Source organism: Haliaeetus albicilla, chromosome 4 (assembly GCF_947461875.1).
Source record: "Haliaeetus albicilla chromosome 4, bHalAlb1.1, whole genome shotgun sequence".
Lineage (NCBI taxonomy): Eukaryota > Metazoa > Chordata > Aves > Accipitriformes > Accipitridae > Haliaeetus > Haliaeetus albicilla.
Window position 1 is genome coordinate 35,500,118 of NC_091486.1, and position 19,927 is coordinate 35,520,044.

General features: G+C 41.3%; 2 protein-coding genes across 4 annotated transcripts in view; one reads left to right on the plus strand and one right to left on the minus strand.

The window, feature by feature from the left end:
• The window catches only part of STAT1 (signal transducer and activator of transcription 1), a 29,130-nt gene extending 19,271 nt beyond the window's left edge, over positions 1–9,859 (plus strand). Inside the window, exons 19-24 of the mRNA XM_069781873.1 lie at positions 939–1,033; positions 3,410–3,549; positions 4,960–5,145; positions 5,781–5,856; positions 6,324–6,426; positions 7,014–9,859. Coding sequence (XP_069637974.1) covers positions 939–1,033; positions 3,410–3,549; positions 4,960–5,145; positions 5,781–5,856; positions 6,324–6,426; positions 7,014–7,037 — 624 coding nt within the window. The 3' untranslated portion in view covers positions 7,038–9,859. The remainder of the gene's footprint in view (positions 1–938; positions 1,034–3,409; positions 3,550–4,959; positions 5,146–5,780; positions 5,857–6,323; positions 6,427–7,013) is intronic.
• An 842-nt stretch (positions 9,860–10,701) lies between these two features.
• GLS (glutaminase) overlaps positions 10,702–19,927 on the minus strand; it is a 69,613-nt gene continuing 60,387 nt past the window's right edge. For all 3 annotated transcript variants that reach the window (XM_069781879.1, XM_069781881.1, XM_069781880.1), the window contains 4 exons: positions 16,113–16,174; positions 15,056–15,132; positions 14,795–14,858; positions 10,702–14,013 (listed from right to left, as the gene is read on the minus strand). In XM_069781879.1, coding sequence (XP_069637980.1) covers positions 13,857–14,013; positions 14,795–14,858; positions 15,056–15,132; positions 16,113–16,174 — 360 coding nt within the window. In that variant the 3' untranslated portion in view covers positions 10,702–13,856. The remainder of the gene's footprint in view (positions 14,014–14,794; positions 14,859–15,055; positions 15,133–16,112; positions 16,175–19,927) is intronic.

Consider the following 19,927-nt stretch of genomic DNA (forward strand, 5'->3'; position numbering starts at 1 on the left):
AGGAGTAGGTGATTTTGAGATTGCTTTTGAGCCATGTAAACTATATAGGAAAATGCATGTTTCAAACACAGTATCTTCATTATTATTAATGCAGTTGCTTTTAATAGAATAGTTCTCAATTTTTAACTATTACAGAAAGTGTCAAAAAAAACCAGCAAGGTGAACAATTCTTCTCTGTCATAGTGAAGGACATTTCCCAGACCAGGGGCAACTAGATTAGGGTAAGGATTAGCACAGGGCAGCCAAGAGGGTCAGCATGATGGCAGAAAGCTGCATAATGAGATTTCATAACCATGGCTGCAGCAAGACAGGAAGACTCTTCACATTTTCTTTGGCTTTAGACCCTGAACTGGTATAGATAAGCAGGAGATGACAGCAGGCAGTAGCAGACTCCAAGGGGAAGAGCAAAGCTCTGGTGACCTACAAGCACTCAAGTTCATTAGTGTGGTTGTCTCACAAGGAATTGAAATCTGAGTCAGCACAGAAAGTGTCTCTAAGCTATTCTGCTAGCCAGCCTGGCAGAAAGCCCCATGGAATGGTTTGGATGTCCAAGAGCTCCGATAAGGAAAGTGCCCAGGCAAGAACCAGAGCCCTTTCTCTGCTCTTAGACCAGTGTCATTGCATGAGAGGCGATGGATCATGTTTGTAGGTACTGTAGGCTCAGGCAGGCATTTCTCTCACACTGCCTCTTGCCTTAAGATTCAGTACCTGCTTCATTCCCAATAGTTTCTGTCCTTCTGGAGTAGAGAAGCAGAAAAGGAAAAAAAAAAATCGTAAGAGAATACAGGGAGGGTGGGAAAGAAGAAAGAGGGGAGAAAAATGCGAGAACAAGTAGATGCTGAAAGGATTGAGAGCTCGCTTTCTCTCTGCTTAACAAAACTGACATTATCCCTGTTCTCCCCCTCCTACCCTCCACCTTTCCATATTCTGAATTTCAGGAAAATATAAACGATAAAAATTTCCCCTTTTGGCTGTGGATTGAGGGAATCCTGGAGCTTATTAAGAAACACCTCCTGTGTCTCTGGAATGATGGGTAAGACATGAGTGAAGTTAACAAAGATGTGGTCATTGCCTCTGACCTCTCATTTAGACTAGCAGTTGCATCCTCAGGTTGTGAGGTTGGTTGTGCAGATAACTTTGGATCCAATAAAGTGGAACTTGCAACCAGAAAAGTCCAAGGCAAATGAATTCTAGTAGTGAGGAAGCCTCTAATGAGGCAACTGCTTAAAGCAAAAACGTCAGATGACCAAGCTGTCCCATTTAAGTCACAGAGCAGGGCTTTGAATGTTAAGGTTTTTTTTTTGCCTCTGCTCCTGCTGCAGGTAGGTTCTTTCCACACCCCAGAACAGAGCCTCTTTTGTGTTTGAGAGGGAAGACTGAAGTACAACAAAGCATAAGTCATAAAGTCATCATCCGTCTTAAAAAAACAAAAAAACCCAAAAACCCCCCCCACAAACCAAAGGAAAAAAAACTACAATCAAAAACCAAACAAAAGACGTACCCACAAGCCAACATTATCGTGAGCCTCCTGCAGGTGGCAGCAGCCAGACTCTGAACTTCCGTATCTTCAATATGAGTCCAGAAAGTAGTCTTTACTGATTTTAATAGAGTATATTAAGCAGTAAGACTGTGCCAGGTGGAAGACGAGTTCTATTTGCCCTTTAATACTGGTTTAGTAAACTTTCGACTCTCGTATTGCCAATTTTAGAAGTAATTGCTGCCAGAAACAAGTTTAGCCAAGGTCACAATCCTGCATTTTAGGTTTAGCCACATTATGAAACCCTGTCAGTAGCACACTTACAGTGGAGCATCCTAGTATCCCACAAGTCTGCAGTATCTACATCAGGATTGCTCTGTCTTGCTACATTCAGCAGCAGGCTTCAAATTATTACTCCCTAGCTCCAGATGAGTTCTGTCAAAGCCCTTTATAGTACAAGCCTTGTTTCACTGCCTAAAACCTACATATTTCTTAGCTATGTGGACACCAGTGCAGTGGGAACTTTTCCCACCATTATTGAAGCAGAATTGCAGTTCTGTCCTATTTGGTGTTCTGCCTCAGTATGGCTGTGTGCCTACAGGATTGGGTTTGTGGCTTTGATAGTATACAGTCTTGAATAGCATTACTTATTGCTCTGTTATGAGAGCAATCCCCTGTTTAGGGTTTAATAGAAGGAAGAGGTGCAAGTTAAATCCTGAATGTCATCAAAACCAGAAATTCAGTACTATTAGTTTTTCCTCTCTGTTGGCTTTATTGGGTAGTCACAGATCTTTGTTTCTTAGAAAGGCAAAAAGGGAAACTGAAGGGAAAACTCTTGCCAACTGTAAAGGTACTTGAGTGGGAAAGAGACAAATATATAGGATTCATTAGGATAGAGACACCCCTTGTATACAAAAGATTAAGTATTACAGCCTCAAGAACACTTGCCTTTCTTCATACTTGAGGGCTGGGAAGGCAAAAGACTTTCATTATACACAGGATATTTACCACCCAACACATTTGTTACCTAAAGCATGCCATTTCAAACAAACAAACAAACCCCAACAAAACACGACCATAAAACAGGACAGCTTACATCATCTGAAATTCTAAGCAAAATCATGATTATTTAGTAGTTTTTGTGCAAAAAGCACTTTCCTTAGCTTAATGTGCAGGACAGTAGTACTCCTTAAAACTTCATTATTGATGGAGTATTTTGAGGAATAAGAAGCAGTGCAAAGGAATTCTGACCTTTTTAAAAAAGCAGTTGGGGTTTGACCAGGGTTATGCCCTAGTGCTAGCTTGTACAACTCCCTCCCCAGTACCTGTTCAGACCAATCCATTTCTTATAATTACCACGTTGGCCTCCTTGCCTGCCTACACAGTGACATTTGATAAGCATAATGAATTTGGGGCGTTGAAGTCCCACAAGCTTAACAGCTCATCTAGAAAATGTGCACAAGAAATAAAACAAACCCCACACCTGTATGAATGCAGTCTGGTAGCTAGCAAACTGTTTCATCAGCCAAAGAGGAGAAATAACTGTTCCTTAATATACTTTTGAAGTTAAAACTGCTAGCTGGGATCTGACCATATTACACACATAGAACTTCTGCTTCCACAGCCCAGCTTTAACAACAAAGGACAATATCTTTTATTCCGAGCTCAGAAGAATGTTTGTATAAGCCACTGGGCCAAAGGAAGAGTGCTGAGGGAAGCTGTAGCGATTCATGGCTTCCACAGGGCAGCTTCAGCCTGTCAGTCCTACTGCTAGCTCTCCAGCTGTTCACAGGACAAAGCATTCTGTAAGGCTTTTACAAGTACTTCAGCTCTTTTAAGTGACAAAACTTTTTTAGTTTTCCTAGCTAGCCCAGCACAGCTTAGATTTTACATCGAAGAAGTAAACTCAACTTTTTCTTTTCAACATTACAGCTGCATCATGGGTTTCATCAGTAAAGAGAAAGAACGTGCTTTATTGAAGGACCAGAGCCCAGGAACATTTTTACTAAGATTCAGTGAAAGCAGCAGAGAGGGAGCAATCACATTTACTTGGGTAGAAGGATCTCAAAACGGTAAGTCAGTAACAGAGAACATCTTTGTCCTCAAAATACAAGCTTACATCAGAGCAAGAAGTCTTTATGCTCTTCTCTTTTACACCAAGAACCAGTACAATACACCACTCTACCAGTCCCCACCCTTACAAGCAACAGGCCACAAGCAATAGCTGGCAGATACCTTACTAGGTGTAGTTCATAAGCCACATGGTGGCTTCTTCAAGGTTTCAGATAGGACTAGAAACACTTCCCAGGTACTGCTTCTAGCCCAGAGGTTTGTTGAGGACAAACTGCCTAGGCTATCTCCCCTGTCCCCTTAGGTTCTCTCTTAGCAAGACACCCTTAGTACATACACACCTGCATCTCCCTCCAAACCCATAGCATCAGAGACTTCTTTCCCAGCAAAAGTTCACTACAGCCACATTCAGCCCTCTCAATATTATCGTTCTCTCCCACTACTTCACCTTGTGTACGAGGCTCCTTTCTCAAACAGCTTTCTGTAACACGTGGTCTGACACATTTGTTCCTTCCTTCCCACATTCTCCCTAGGTAAACCACATATTCACTTACTTCATTCTCCAAGCATTTCTCCTTCTTCCCATTTCTAGAAGAAGGACTGATGAAGAGCTTGTTTCTTCAGTTAGCTAGACTACTCCACCATCCTCTTTCAAGGAAGCCTAAAGACTTAAAAGCTGAGAAGAAGGGGGGGGGGGGGGGGGGAAGAGAAGAGAAGAGAAGAGGAAAACAAAACCAAACCAAACCAAAAAAACCCAAAACACCCACCTCCCCTATACCCAACCAGCGTTCTTCCCTTATCATACAACTTAAATCAACCCCACCTGCCAGGATGGTGCAGCTGTTGACACTTCACTTGAATGAGCCCAGGTCCTACAACAGTTGGAAGAGAAACTGCTGAATGTACTTGAATGATTTCTTTCCTTTTGCTGCCTTCATACCCGAGACATCCAAAAATTAAGCAAAGAAGGGTGATAGTATTTAGAGCATTCAAGGAGGCTTTATTTCTTTATGACTCATAAGAGCTCCAAGTGGTGTATTAGGATCAAACTTTCTAATAGGCAGTAGAGTTTGAATGACATCATTTGGAAGGAGGTTGAAAAGGTAGCACCAAATTAGTTAATGAAATATTGCAGTTAATTTCCACGACAGGTCACCCCAGTCATTCTGAATACAAAATACACCAAGAGCCATCACTATGTGCTATCCCCCTATATGCCTTCCTACCCCACAAAACAATTGGGCTCCCGTTGACAATCATTAAATATTTACCTGCAGCACAGTAGGTGTCATCCAGGTAAGCCTTTTGCTCACGTGACTTCTGAATTTGTGGAAGTGGCTGAAGCTTTTCTGGACAGTTTCAGAATAAACTTTGAAACCACTTTTAAGAGTCCCTGCTTCTCTCACCTGCAGAGCCCCAGTTCCATTCGGTGGAACCGTACACCAAGAAGGAGCTCTCTGCTGTTACTTTCCCTGATATCATTCGCAACTACAAAGTGATGGCAGCTGAAAACATTCCAGAAAATCCACTGAGATTTCTGTACCCAGATATACCCAAAGACAATGCCTTTGGCAAATACTACTCCAGGCCTAAGGAGGGTGAGTGCTATAAATAGCTCATACAGTGTGTGGTGTTTGTTCTTGAGGTACTTGGGCGCTGTATAATTTCTGTGGCATAGAAGGAAAGGGTAGCAGTTGGACTGAATATCTTGGCAGCCTATCCAGTGCTTGAGTGCTGCTCAGCTGAAAGGTGAGAACAGGCACCTAAGCTTTAGCAGGTTAAGAAAAGGTCTGGTTTTAAAGAGGCACATCATGAAATCTAGTTAGGTCAAAAACTGAAAACATAATTGTCGCTTGCCCTCTAATTCAGCTTTCATGGGAGCCCATGAGGTATTTCAGAGATGTAGGTTCCCGCTAACAGCTGGAACCATGACTCATATTTGACTGTTAACACAGGACTAATGTGTAAAAGCTTGGCTGTGTGGGCCTGGCAGGATGTGTTGATACAGTTACATCAAACTTTAGGGGAGGTTTTGTTCCCCATTTTCTATAGGGGAAAAACAAAAAAGAAAATAAAAGCAAAAAAGAAAATCTGACCATAGTGCTGTAAAATTCATGAGAGAGAGACTTGCATATTATCTGGGTCACAGGCTTTACTTTTGGTACAATAAAGATGGCAATGTGAAGTGAGCTTGCTAAAAAAAAAAACCAAGCTTTTTTTTTTCTTCTTGAAGCACCAGAGCCTATGGATTTGGATGGTCCCAAGGGAAACGGCTACATCAAGACTGAGTTAATCTCTGTATCTGAAGTGTAAGTTTCTACGGAAATGCTGGATTTCTTGGAACTGATCCTAACTTTTTAGCTGTAGTTCATGTCTCTTCACAGTATTTAAGGTGTAGGTACTCCATCAAATCTTTCCTCTCTTTCTCTTTAAGGATGCGATAACACCACATTCATGCAGTACTGTGTTTGAAACATCATTTTTAGGTAAAAACCCTAGAAACTTGCAGGAAGTTGTACTGGTAAATAATTGCTTGAAAAGCAAGTTCTTAAAGACTTGTTGGACTTGTTTGATTAGAATGTAGATCACTGAGTAGTCCCAGTTTTCATTTAAAGCCATGCTGCCTTTGCAAAGCATGGTGTATTGCTCACAGGCTAGGTCTTCTTCACAAGAGACCTCATTAGCAGCCCTTCTGGACTCAAGAGCCAGACATGGTAGCCCAGCTGTGCCTCAATTCTTTAGTGAAGGTTTGTCCCTGCTTTTCTCCTTCTATTAGCCACCCTTCCAGGCTCCAGTCTCCAGAAAATCTACTCCCCATGTCTCCTGAAGAATTTGATGAGGTTTCTCGGATGGTGGGCCCAGCAGAGATTGACACTGTGGTATGTATCATAAAACAGCCTTTTGCAAGAGGATTGAGCTGGAACTTAATTTTTTCCTTTTTTTTTCCCCTTCAAACATACATCCGACACTTAACACAAGCTAACACTTCAGAATGCATCTCTTCAAATGCGTAGGAAAAGCTGGGAATCCAGAGTTAGCCTGGGATTGCTCTCAGCTGTTCTTTCCATTTGTTTGTGGGGATAGGGGTGAAGAAGAGGAGAGCTAAGTTTCCAGTGTGTATGTTGCAGAGGGAGGGAAGACAGGAAGGGAGGAAGGAATAACGCTGTAGTCCTTCCTGTGGGGTCTGGCTGGGGAGGGAAGCTAGAGCAGGTATGCAGCTTGGAAGTGTTCCCCTATCAAGGCTGGCAAGGTGCTGCTGGTTAACAGAGCAGTGTTGTCCTTTGCCGTTGTACTTCAGAAAAAAATTCCAAATTAAAGCATGGCTTCCCTGCCACCCCCTTTGATCCCAAGATGTGAATCTGGTGCTATTTGGGGGAGGACCTGGTTGTGCTCTGTGGTTAGCAAAGACTAGAGTATTACGGCTTTACTTGGCTTGTTTAATTGACATTTATTTTTCTTGTTGCAGATGTGTTCAGCGTATTCAACTTAAAGGCTGAGCTTTTTACTGCATCATTAACACAGCTGATTAGCTTATGCATCCTGCTCTGCAGTCAATGACTTGGTGACATGCTTCACTTCAACTCTTTGGTTTCTCAACCTGAAGGTCCAGTAGCAATTTTTAACTAATGGGAATATAAACAGCAGTCTGAGTAGCCTCCTTATGTACAGTTTTTTTGTTTAGAAATTCTTTGTTGAATTTCCAGTTAATGAGATAACTGTACCAGAGAGGAGGATAGGAATGAGAGATCTCAGTGACAGGAGAAACATGCATTTTTTGTTTAAGGGAGTTAGTTAATTTTAACATTTAAAACAGTTGGCTGTACATAGAAGGCTTCAAAGGAAGGCTAGTTCTTTTGCAGAGGTGCTATTCAGAAAGCTTGCATCTTTGGCGTAACTACTTCTGAAGAACTTCCATAGCTTTGATTTTTCATCTGCATCACAGAAAGGAGAAGAGAAACACTCTGCAGGTACATGCCACACTGAATCCACGTGCTGCTGAAGTTTGTCCTGGTTTTATCTTTTCTAAGGGCATAGCATACTGAGAGAACCTAAGCCAAAAATGTTACCTGCATTTCATTTTTGCTTGTTTCTTAAGGCAAGGTCTTGTGTAGGATGTTTAGCACAATCTTTCTCATAACAAGCACTTCTTAGGACACCACCTTAAAGGTGCATTGGCACATGCTGAGCTTGCAACTCAACCTGTACAATCAAGACTAAAGCCTCCACAAATGGCAGTCATGCTGTCTAGCAACAGTATTGGACAAAACAAGAACCTACTCTTAAAGAGTGCAAAAGGGGCTGGAGTATGTTTTTACTCACTGTGCTTAATCTACCAAGGTGAGGATCTGGTCACTCCTATCTTTTATGGTAATATATGCCCCATTTAGGTTGTAACAGGTGGACTGGAACTTTATTTTCTCATGTACTATGAACCAGGGCTTTTATTTAACTGTTGGCTTGAATAGCTAGAAGACCCTACAGGCTTTGATAATGAAGTGTTTTTGCACCTGGGGATAAGGCACAGGGAAGTGAAGAAGTTAGTTACATTTATACTGAGTAATGGCTGCAGGATATGCAATCTCTAGTACTTAGACGGATAAAGATGTGCTTCCACCAGAGGAGGAACAGGTTTGCTTCTCAGCATGTTTGAAGATAATTAACAACTCACAGTTAAGAGGCAAAGTTACCTTAAGCAGCTGGTCTCTTCGACTAAGGGCATGTATTAGTCCAGACTGGTAATTAGCATGCAGCTGAGCAGAGAGACTGCAGAACACTGCCATGATCCAATAAAAGTGGGGATCATGTTGGGTAGATTTCAGAAGGGGGAGGTTAAGTAGCTGAGGGCTGGTTCATAACGACTTTGTGATAATTTTCAGCCTGTAGCTCTTCTCACCCATCTTACTTTTGCCCAATTCAGTTTGCTGTATTTGTCTCCAAAATACCAAATTCGGTCAGTCTACTCAAGCTTCAAAAAACACATCGAATAGAGCTGGGATAACTAATACTCAATATCTGGTTAGTAATGTCTGAAAACATTCGACAGGTATCTTACAGGATCGTGGTTCAATCTTGATCATTCCTAAGTTTTGAGTAAGAGACATTACTCTCAGCGGTTATTTGTCTGAGTATAATCTTTAATTGATCTACCAAAATAACAACACTTACAGCTACTATTATTGTGCAAAATACTACAGTTAAAACAATGGTAACTATCATATTGGTATCCCATGAATATAACGATGTCATGACTCTAATTAATGCAAAGCGTCTTATCCCTCATAGCAGATACGAGATTAAAGGATACAATTAAAAATATGGTCAAGTGCCCTTGGCCGGGAAGGATTCACAGCGCCAGTGAATCACTTCACCAGCCCCCAGCCAGGGTACAGCCTTATAAGACAGCGTTACCGATGCACAGCCGCTCAGCGTACTCAAAATCAACACCCTGTCAGCTACTTGCTCTGTTGCACTCTGTATCCTGACAGCCCTCCAGCAGTCTATGCCGATAGCTAATAGTGACCCCACCAAACAGTGTTCAGGCACAACAAACACTCATGCTGGATCCCACGTGTTAGGTACAGGACCCGGGCAGCCAGCTCTAGGTGACCCTGTTCGAGCAGGGGTGTTGGACAAGATGACCTCCAGAGGTCCCTGCCAACCTCAACCTGGCTGTGAGTGACCCGGTTGCTTCTGCAGGTTCTCAAGCCACTGCTATCTATTCCCAATGCCTGGGAGGGCAGCAGTGGCCAGCGTGCCTCACAGGGATTGCAGAGCTGCTTCTCTACTGTTCAGAAATGCTAGATCGATCAGCTGCTGCTTAGAAAATAAATGACTGGTTCAATTTAGTGTGTTGTGCCTAGGAAGACCGATGTGCCCCGTGCAAAAGCTCAAGAGAAAGAAAATTTAAAGGACCTATCTAGAGCATGTAGCATATGTATTTAAATGGAAAGCATTGCTAAACCGACTTGGTTTTGGTGCCCTGGGTTACTGAGGTTAACAGTGATACAGAATATCACAACTGGTGACTTAATGCTTTTATCTTATTATAACGAGCTGAATGCGGATCTGTACTGTAATGCAAAAAATCCAGTATTTGTTTGAGCTACACCTTGTGCTCATGTTCTATATGCAGCAGTTTGTTTTCATTACTTTTATACTTCAATTTTATTGACCGTGGTGAAACTTTGTGAGATTTAAAGCAATGGCCTTATTCATGGCTTTGTCTTTACAAGGCCAATAGTTCTAAAAGAATGTTTTTTTCCCCAATGGAATATTCTTTTGCCATTTTAAATGAATGGAACTGTCAGTTGACACTTTTGTCCTTTCTCTCATGTTTCGGCTACTTCTATTATAAAGATGATGTATCTGCCAATAGTTTACTGTGCATCTCATTTTAAACTTGTTTGTGCAACTCAACAGTTACAGCTCTGAAGCCTAAGGCAAGAATAGTTGCTTCTAATTCACTGCATTGTTGCAGGCCAGTCTGCATTACAGAGTTCTTAGAAGGTGGCTGTTAGTATAATTTTATTTTTGCTTGTAGCACATCACTGATTTTTTTTTTCTTCCCCAACCAAGCTTCAATAAACTCAACTTGAATTTCTAGTTTGAGTTCATCAGTAGGATAACTGATCTATAGCTGAACTTTGTGAGCTATCAAGCCAGCCCACTGCTGCATCATTTTTCTCTGGGGCTAGTAAGTGACATGATCCTTTGCCTCACACTTGGCAGGCTTTTATATTAACTACACAGCCAGAAGAATAATAAAGGAAAGAAACTGTTCGTGAGATAAGGATAGCAGGAGTGAAGAGTAGGCAAGAGAGAGCTACAGCTGTTGAGGGCACTTGGCCAATCCACTTAAGAACCCTAGCATTAACAAAAAAGCAACCACTTAAAGGACACAACTCTAGAAGTACAGGTTAAAAAAAAAAAAAAAAACAAAAAACAAGAAATCAAACAACAACAACAAAACAAACAAAAAGAAAAAAAAAAGGAAAAAAAGGAAAGCTAGATCAGATAAACTCATTTTGGTTTCCTGTAAGCTTTGCACAATGGAAATGACCAGAGTAGGTTTTCCTGGGCAGCCTTCCCTATGACTGAAGGCTTATTTCAATGGCAGTCACGTAGATAATCAATAAAACCCACCACCATCATCATGATCTTGGTATTTCCATTTATTATGCTGTAAAAAGCAACACTATCTGGATTTTATTTCTTAAAATAAATAACTTTCATTTTCAGAACCAGTACAGCTCAAGTTTAGATTCATTCATGGGAAACTGCTAGAAATACATTCATCACTGTCTATTCCCCACAATACAGAATCTAGAAGTCAAGATCAGCCCAGTCAGTTACAATGACCAGAAGTACACTGCCAAGAAGTATAGTCACTGATAGTCCAGCTCTGAAGCAAAAAAATCTGGTACAATACATTTTGTTCACAAAGATAGGCTAATTAATGCTAAGACTATCACAATATTGCTGAGTACAAAGCATTAAGTTAGCGTAACAATTTTAGGTTGTGATACAGAAGAAACATATATGACAAAAACAAAGGAGTGGGGGAATCCTCTTTGGAGCATAAGGAAGTCGGCATTTGATAAGATAACCAAAAGCTATTTATGGTAAAATCTACATGTCAGTGTCATGAATGATAAACAGCCAAACCAATGTACTGCATATATTTATAAATAATGCCATGACTAAATAGCTGCATCGCTGAATTGGACATTACAAAATAATGCATCTTCTCACAATGAGAAAATATTAAAACTAACCAGCAAAAATGCACTGAAGCGAAGACTGGCTAAAAGCACTCAGTATGATTCAGGAAAGCGTTAAGTTTAGGGACAGCCATGATCTTTAATGTTAACTCAGTTAAAATCCTTCTTTGTAGGTTGGGAATTTTTTTTATATATGTGTATTATATAACATACCTATCTTTTAAAAATGCCAGTTTGAGCAATGCAAATTTCAGTTAAATCAAGCTAAACCAGGTATTTTTCTGAGAAGCTAAAGGATATGTTTTAATAGGAAAAAAATATGGAAGCAGTCAGATTAGCACTGAGATACAGAACACTAAACTAGAATCCACTGAAAATACTCCTCTATGCTAAAGTTGACAGATCCCTTGCCAGAGAAAACATGTTGGAATTTAGTTCAGGGTACAGCAGAGAAAAGGCCTTGTGCTATTCAGTGACCAATGGGGCTCAATAAAGAGCCAGAGGAAATTTTGTTTAGTTCTTGATTAGAACTAAGGTGGCTGTGACACAGGACGTGAAGAGATCAGGTTAAAAGCCTTCAGAAAAATAGCTGATCTTCAGAAAAAAAAGAAACAGGAGGGAAAAAAAAAAAAAAAAAAGAGCTGCTTAAGAACAGTTAAGATTTTTGAGAAAAAGTGTTTGATAACCATGCCAGCCAGCTTCAAAATGCTATTTCAGGGCTTTAGACTTTCAGACTCTTCCAAGATTTCATCATTGTGAGGACAGTCACTGCTCGTGATGAGTATCAAGCACTTTTCCATGAGATTTGTCCTCCCGACAGGGAGGCAGTATGGCATATCGACGGAGAGACTGTACAGGAACTTGACAGGATTTATTCTCAACTATACTGACCTGCTGGGTCACTCTGAAAAGTTACTTCTCTCTATGCCTTAGTGTACACATTTGCAAAGGAGGGTAACGTGGTTCATCTTTATAAAGTGCTTGGGCCATTCTAGAAGGAATTTGGGCATTATTTCAGAAGGATTTTGGTGCCTACACACAGAAAATTTGAACTTTGAGATCTACTAGTGATGTGTACACTATGTGCTAGGATAAAAATAGCCATATACGCAATTCTCAAGCACAATCTCCTTTTCCATATGCTAAACGATTCTTGCCTATAATTCTTGTGCTAAAATTCTTGCCTATGTCCAACAACCGTGGTGTTTTGTGAATATCGAACTCTTAACTTTAAGCAACTGCTCACTTCTGAGGTTTTATGCCACAGCATTGGCAGAAGCAATTGCACACAGAATAGGGAACTGTTGTAACATTGTACTTCTGCAAACAACCAATATCTGCATTTCCCACAACGGGGCACGTGCCAAGACAATAAATGCCACCGTTCACCACGAAAGGCATCTCCTACTTGTGCTCCTGATGCTGAACTCCTGTTCTACACCAGCGGAATCCCACTGATGCAATATCCCGCTCCCTGGTTGATGGTAGTGCAAGAAGAGAACATACCCGAATATTTGGCTTATCTCCCGCTCTGCTCATGCTTTGATTGGCTCTATGCTCCTTAAAGCTGTTTTACTCCATCCGTGTTCCTTATTACAAGCCTAAATTAAGTCAGATTTACAAGTAATATTTGGTTTAGTACTTTGCCTTTCACATACTTCCATTCCCCTCGCTGTTCCTGGTGCAACCGCCAAGAACACCACACGTGAGCCCAAAAGGCGGGGTTTGCAGCTTGTCAAGGCTTGCTGTAGTGCAAATGTACCTGCAAGGAACACAACTGCATAGAGTGGAAGCACCCGCTTTCCCCAGGCACAGGGGAAGTACTGTAGCAGCTGAACATGGAGAGAGAGGAGGGAGGCGAGACAAAGGGAACTGAAAGAAACACTTCAAAAACAAAAGACCCACTAAACACGGTTTGATGTTACAAGTCACATTCCCCTATGCCATTTGGTCAAACAAACTTTAAAACAGATTCCCTGACAAGACTATCTCTAAGAACAAGCCTAGACCATTCACAACTGTCAGCTATATACTCTGTTGATATTTATATTATGTAAACATGGTTGTGTGAATTTTTTTTTTCCCAAAGTTAAGTGCAGATCCTTACTTAACACACCCAGCCTAAATCTACATCAGCATCCTCAGCTTTTGAAAAACCTCACTGACGCTCATACCTGACAGTACCCTGGCTCATCTTGGCCATACTGGAAACAGAGGGCTATAGAAACAAAAATTCAGCAGAAAAATTCCTGACCACAGACTAGAGTTCACATAGAACACAAAAATAAATTAAGTAGTGCACAGTAAAGCCAACAACAGCTAAATATTTTTATACATCAATTATATGCAGCATGAGGTAATATTGCTCACATTATGGAGGGAGATTCTTAGTTGGTTTTGTTTCTTTTGAGAGAGATTGGATTTGTCCTGTGCGTATAGAAACTCCTGTAACATAACACTGAAGTAACAGAGACTTCTGTAAAATGTATATACCACTATCGGATAGAAACACACACGCTCTTCATTACTTATGTATACCACAATTAAATAGGTAAGTGATTTGATTCTTAGGATCTAGCTGAAGATGATTATAGTAAGCCATCTAGATTTTTATGAACCGTTCGGTTCTCTTTTCCATTGTTGGAATCCTCTGATGGCGTGTATTGGACCTGATATTCTTGAAGAATTTTAAATACATCATGGTGTCCAAAATGTAAAGCTTCATCCATAGGAGTGTTATTCCACCTACAGGGAGGAAGGAAAGGAGGAAGGAAAGGAGGAAGGAAAGGAGGAAGGAAAGGAGGAAGGAAAGGAGGAAGGAAAGGAGGAAGGAAAGGAGGAAGGAAAGGAGGAAGGAAAGGAGGAAGGAAAGGAGGAAGGAAAGGAGGAAGGAAAGGAGGAAGGAAAGGAGGAAGGAAAGGAGGAAGGAAAGGAGGAAGGAAAGGAGGAAGGAAAGGAGGAAGGAAAGGAGGAAGGAAAGGAGGAAGGAAAGGAGGAAGGAAAGGAGGAAGGAAAGGAGGAAGGAAAGGAGGAAGGAAAGGAGGAAGGAAAGGAGGAAGGAAAGGAGGAAGGAAAGGAGGAAGGAAAGGAGGAAGGAAAGGAGGAAGGAAAGGAGGAAGGAAAGGAGGAAGGAAAGGAGGAAGGAAAGGAGGAAGGAAAGGAGGAAGGAAAGGAGGAGCACAGTATTTAAGATCAGCATTATTAAGTACAAAAGCACCAAAAATCTAGTTCTTTACATACTACTGTGCTAATAATTAGGCACACAGACTACACTAAATCCAGTGACTATGAAAATACTTCATAAGCTGAGCATAACCTTTTAAATAATGGTTTTAATGGTTTCACCATTTTTTTTATCCCTGTTTGCTCTGCAGAACCTACAGAGAACCAGCAGGATCCTGTTCCTTCTGCTTCAGTGTACTGGCTCAATACATTCCACTCTTATTTGATAGCTGCCTCTCCTCGTGGGGGCTAGAGAGATGCTATTAGACCCTCTGTCCTCCCAACTGGCAATAAAACCACTCACCTGTCTTTGGGGAAAGGATTCACTTTGCATGCTTCCAGTAGAAATTTAACAACGTCCACATGTCCTGTAAGAAAAGCAGGCTTGTGACTGTACTTACTTACATGTATCTATAAATACAAAGTTTTAAAATGCAGGGATGCACATATAGAGAGTGAAGATGCTCTAAAGAAAGCTGACCACATATAGAGAGTGAAGATACTCTAAAGAAAGCTGACCACATTTCCATTAACAGATAGCAAATCATCTATGAGGTGACATTACCTTCTGCAGCTGCTACGTGCAGGGCTGTTCGTGAGTCATAGTCTCTCTGTTCCATATCCATTCCTGACAGAGCAAATCTAAAAATACAAAAAAAAAAAAAAAAAAAAAAGATTACAGAGAAAAGTCTTGCATAATTAAAACAGGTTACAAAACTAGCATGGAACAACACCGCTATGCTGAAACAATGAAACTTCTGCTGCAAGATGATATCAACAGCACCAAAAGCACATCATACCTTTGGTTATAATGAAAGGGGCCCTTACTGCTTTGCCTTTAAAAAAACCCAAAAAAGTAGGGGCTTAACTTTCTTTCTAGTCTCTAGTTGTTATAAAGAAAAATGAAATGTCTTTGCAGGCAACGTAACAGTCAACATATCCGATTTAAAATCTAACATGGACAAGCTAAGTCATATAAGGCAAAGTAAATTTATGCCAGCTGAGGAAATCCAGGGAGGACTCCAAGTCTGAAAATCCTGAACAGCGTTAACGTATTGGGAGAGTTCTTTCATCATGCTATGGTGCTCTGGGACAGCAAAATTAAAACTATACACATTTTTCCACCCACTAACAATGTTCAGATATATTCTAGCCAGATTAATATGTTTATTTAGTCTCTTACCATTATTCCTTTAAATGTTGCCAGATTCTATTCCAGATTTAAAAAGCAAAGCTAGATTTCCTAGCCTCTGCAACAACAACATGCATTTTCCAGCCTGAATTTTTGTGGCTGTTTCAGAATTGAATTATAAAGCAGGAGAGAGTACAACTAGGATTTTCTGCCATCACTATAAAAAAACTGGTTAAGGAATTGTATTTCACTATGATCCAAAGAACCGGAAAACGAATGGGATTGCAGGATAGTGTGAGGGTACCTTTCTGATGGTTAGGTTTGGGTTGGGTTTTTTTGTTTGGTGGTTTTGGGGTGAACATATTCAAACTCCAGTGCAGCTCGGACGTCCCCCAGGGGGACACAGTGTGTGTGCATATTCGTAAGTAAACAAAAACAGCAGGTACCAAACAAGCAGCATTCCTATTCCCAACCCCACACCAATTTTTACCTCCGGAGTGCAGACACATCCCCCGTGTAGGCAGCAAACAGCAGATTTATAACAGACTTCACCTACAAAGAAAGATGAAGTCCAGTTTATTTAGCTTCTGTCCTCAAAAAGAAAACAAACAGAAAACCCAGAAAAGCCCAGCATGGCCGGTAGGTCCAGTGCTTATGAACTTGTTTAATTTTATCCCCTTCCCTGGCTGCATTTTGCAGGATAGTGTAAAACACTGGAAGAATTCGTTCCAGCTTGCTTTGCTACCAGTACTTTTAGGTCTGTCTTTCCAAAGTTGAAGTCATAAGGACAGTAAAAGAACCACAAAGCGTGCATTTCTACTCTACTGTGGTAAAAAAGATAAGCCTTGCTATATGGACAAACCATATTTCTCTCTTTGATTGCCCAGTGATACTGAGTATTGAATTACAAAGACAGCATCACTTTACACAATTCATAAACCAGAAACACCTCATAAGATAAACTCATTCTGGAAAAGTAAGATTTTTTTTTTTTAATTTTTTTTTTTTTTTTTAAACAGAGAAGACTCCTAATACTAGGAGAAATCTGTTAGCAGAAGAGAAGAAATGATACTGGTTTTGCTTGTGTTACAGATTTTCCTTGCATATATCTAATATTAGAGACTTTCCTTAAATAAACAATTTTAAGCAATTCTATCACATAATAAGCCGCTACAAGAAAAGCGAGGTTTCAAGGCAGACAAAAGTAGGATCTTTCTAGATCAAATAACAAAGGTAAAGTCTCAGGCAAGTAATGCTTTTCTCAGCTGTATTAACTAATAAACAATACTGTTAGGCTACACCAACCTCATCCCATGTACATTTTTAACACGTCTTGACTGTAACAACTCTACAAGTTTTAATAAGAGCCAAAACCAACAAGACAGATGGTTTTAAGTATCCCACAGCAGCTTCTTTCACAAACTGATAGAGCCACTTCTAGGCACCATTTCACAGTCATTTCCAGTAAACATTCTAAATGCTGCCTTGCTTTTTAAGTTGAGTCTACAAAGTTCTGTTGCTGCTACCAGCCAAGTAACAGAGATAAAGGAGAGAACTGATTCTGCTTTGACCTTCTACAACAAGCAGGAACAGAAAAAAAAAAAAAAAAATTAAAATCACCACCCACAACAAAGTCTCCCACAGATTTCTGCAAAAACACTGGCCTATTTTCACAGGGCCACAGATGAACCAACATCTGCGCCTCTTCTAAACTGAAGTAGTGGAATTGCTTGTTATTTTTTACACCTCAAATATGCGCTGACGCAAAGAAGGACCGAAGCAAAAGGAGACGGAGGCACAAAGGCCAGGATGAAACACAAAAGGGGAACGGAGCCACTCTCCTTACTCCAGCATCCACGAACTCCTGCAGCTCCGTTTTGGTTTGCACCATGAGGCTCACCAGGCTGAGGAGCCTTGCCCAGCAAGCGTGAGACCTGCTCGGCAGGATCTGCCGGTCTCCATCCCTTCTCGGGAGGCTCAGTATCCCCCAGGCTGCTCCTAAACCTGACTGGCTCCAAAGGCTGGGCCTGACATCATTTCCCAGACCCTCCTCACAAGCATTACAGAGGGCAGGCCTGAAGTAACTCTGTTCCTCCCATGAAGATTTTTTGGTTTAAAGCTTCGGAAAAAACCAAAACAAACCCCCAAAACCCCCCAACACACACACACCCCCCACCCCCCGCCCCGAAACCAGCGCCTAAGAATCCAACAGCGTATCAGCGCGGGCTTTGCTCCGGACAGAGAGCCAGCCGTCCCCGGCTGAGCCCAGCCACCCACCCCTACAGCCTCCCCCCCGTGCCGGGGCAGCTCCTCGCCAGGCTGCCCCGCGCCCCACAGCTGGGCTTCGCCTTCTCTCCAGCCCCCGGCTCAGCACAGCAGTTACAGGACCACGGGAATAAGCCGCTACCGGCGCCGCGCAGGGATGCTGCGTCTCATCGCTGCTGTGGTAAACCTGCAGGTGTCACGGAGACAGCATCACTGCCAGCACCGGCACCCGCGAAGGGCAGCCAACACCCAAGGGCACGACAGGAAACACCGCAGTCACGCCAAGCTGTTAGAACCTCCGAAAGGCATCTTTTCTAGATACTGGGCTGCAGACTCTACTTAAACGCAGGCATGAAAGGGGAATTTAGCTTGATAATCTCGAAATTTCATCAGGATGATTCAGGAGCTTTCCTTGCTGAGAGAGAAGTTGAGCGTGGCTCTGCTGCCGGTGCCCCGCAGGCAGACCTGCCTGGTTGCACTCAGACATTTCAGGTCCTGCCGGTGCTGAAAACTCCCTTTTGCAGGATCTAGGATGAGCAAGTGACATTATGTCTTTAACAAAAACCATTTCAGAAGTAACTGATCATCTTGGCTGGGCTGCTTTACGCTTCTGGGAAATGCAAATGCGTGTTAAAATACCAAAATAAAAATAACACGCATTCCTTCCTTACAAAAAATAACTTTCCAAGTGCAGCTGCGGCCAAGAATCCCTCTGGATTCAGCTGAACATTTTGCTAAGAAGACATTTTCATTTTCTATAATGATGTAACGAAATGTAATTTGGAGATTCCTGAGGCTCTCTAACAATCATCTTCAGCCATGTCTCTCAGCAACCTGGGAGAGGTTAAAGCCACTCCTTTCTTAAGACAAATAATGTAAAATCTCCAAGGTCATATTATCACAAATGAACTTCTTGATGGATGAAAACAAAAAGAAATGCAAGTTCAGACAAAAAGAAAAAATCTTTTCTTGTTCAGTTCAGAAGAAGGAAATTTGAGAGGAAATATGACAGCTCTCTGTACAACAGTAAAGGTAATGGGATACAAAAAGCAGGAGAAAAACAAATTTAGCAGGACAATTATGACAAAATAATTATCCAAAACTGGTCAGGACTGAACTGAAGCTAGAAAAAAAGCAGACAGAATGTAGCCATCATAGCTGAAACACCACCCCCCCCCAGGGCTACCTGCCCTGTTTCAAATGAGACTTTCATGATTTAATGGAAGAATTAGGTTGGATTTGCTAGCAACAAAACACACCTAGACCCTGTAGCTGTACCCTACTCTATCAGCAGCATAGTCCAGGCCAAAAAATAAACAAATTTTATAAGGTAGGAAATGAAATTGCTCAAACGGCAGCCATAAACAACAAAGATGGACATAGAAAGTGAATTCAAGAATAAAATCTAAAAGTCTGCAAATACAAAATACATTTTGAATTCAAAGAAAGAACATAAAGTCTCCATGAGCATCTTCTGGAACATCAATTAGTTTTCAAGAGAATATTAATCTAAGCAGCATATATAGTAAACCATCATGTAAGAGGCTATCATTTACATTGAGAAAAAATTATGTGAAAACAGCTTGCTGCCAGAAGCTGCAACAAAATCTTAGACTGCCATAAAATCAAGCACAATCAAGGCTTCAAAAATGCCAAAAAAATTTCTCTGCCCCCAAACTCACAGCCTACCAGCCTGAAATAACAGGTCCATTGCAAAAATCAAGAGCCAAAGAAACTCTAAAGTGGGAGCAGCAAACATATGATTTTAACTGTGGGGGCGAAATAAACCAGTGGACAACAGATGAGCTGTATCCATTCAACCTAAGTAGGGCACAAGGGTCAAGGCAACTAATTTAAGTGTTTAGAGACTCTGTCACTGAGCTTCTCACCGAGTGGCTCATTATCTTCTACATGCCATACTCAGTATTGGTGTTTCTCTTAACTGCACTGATGACCTCAATTTCTCCCTCATCTTCAGAAACAGGAACAGAAAGTTTACCTTCAACCTGACAGCCATGAATTACCTTTTTCTACTGCACA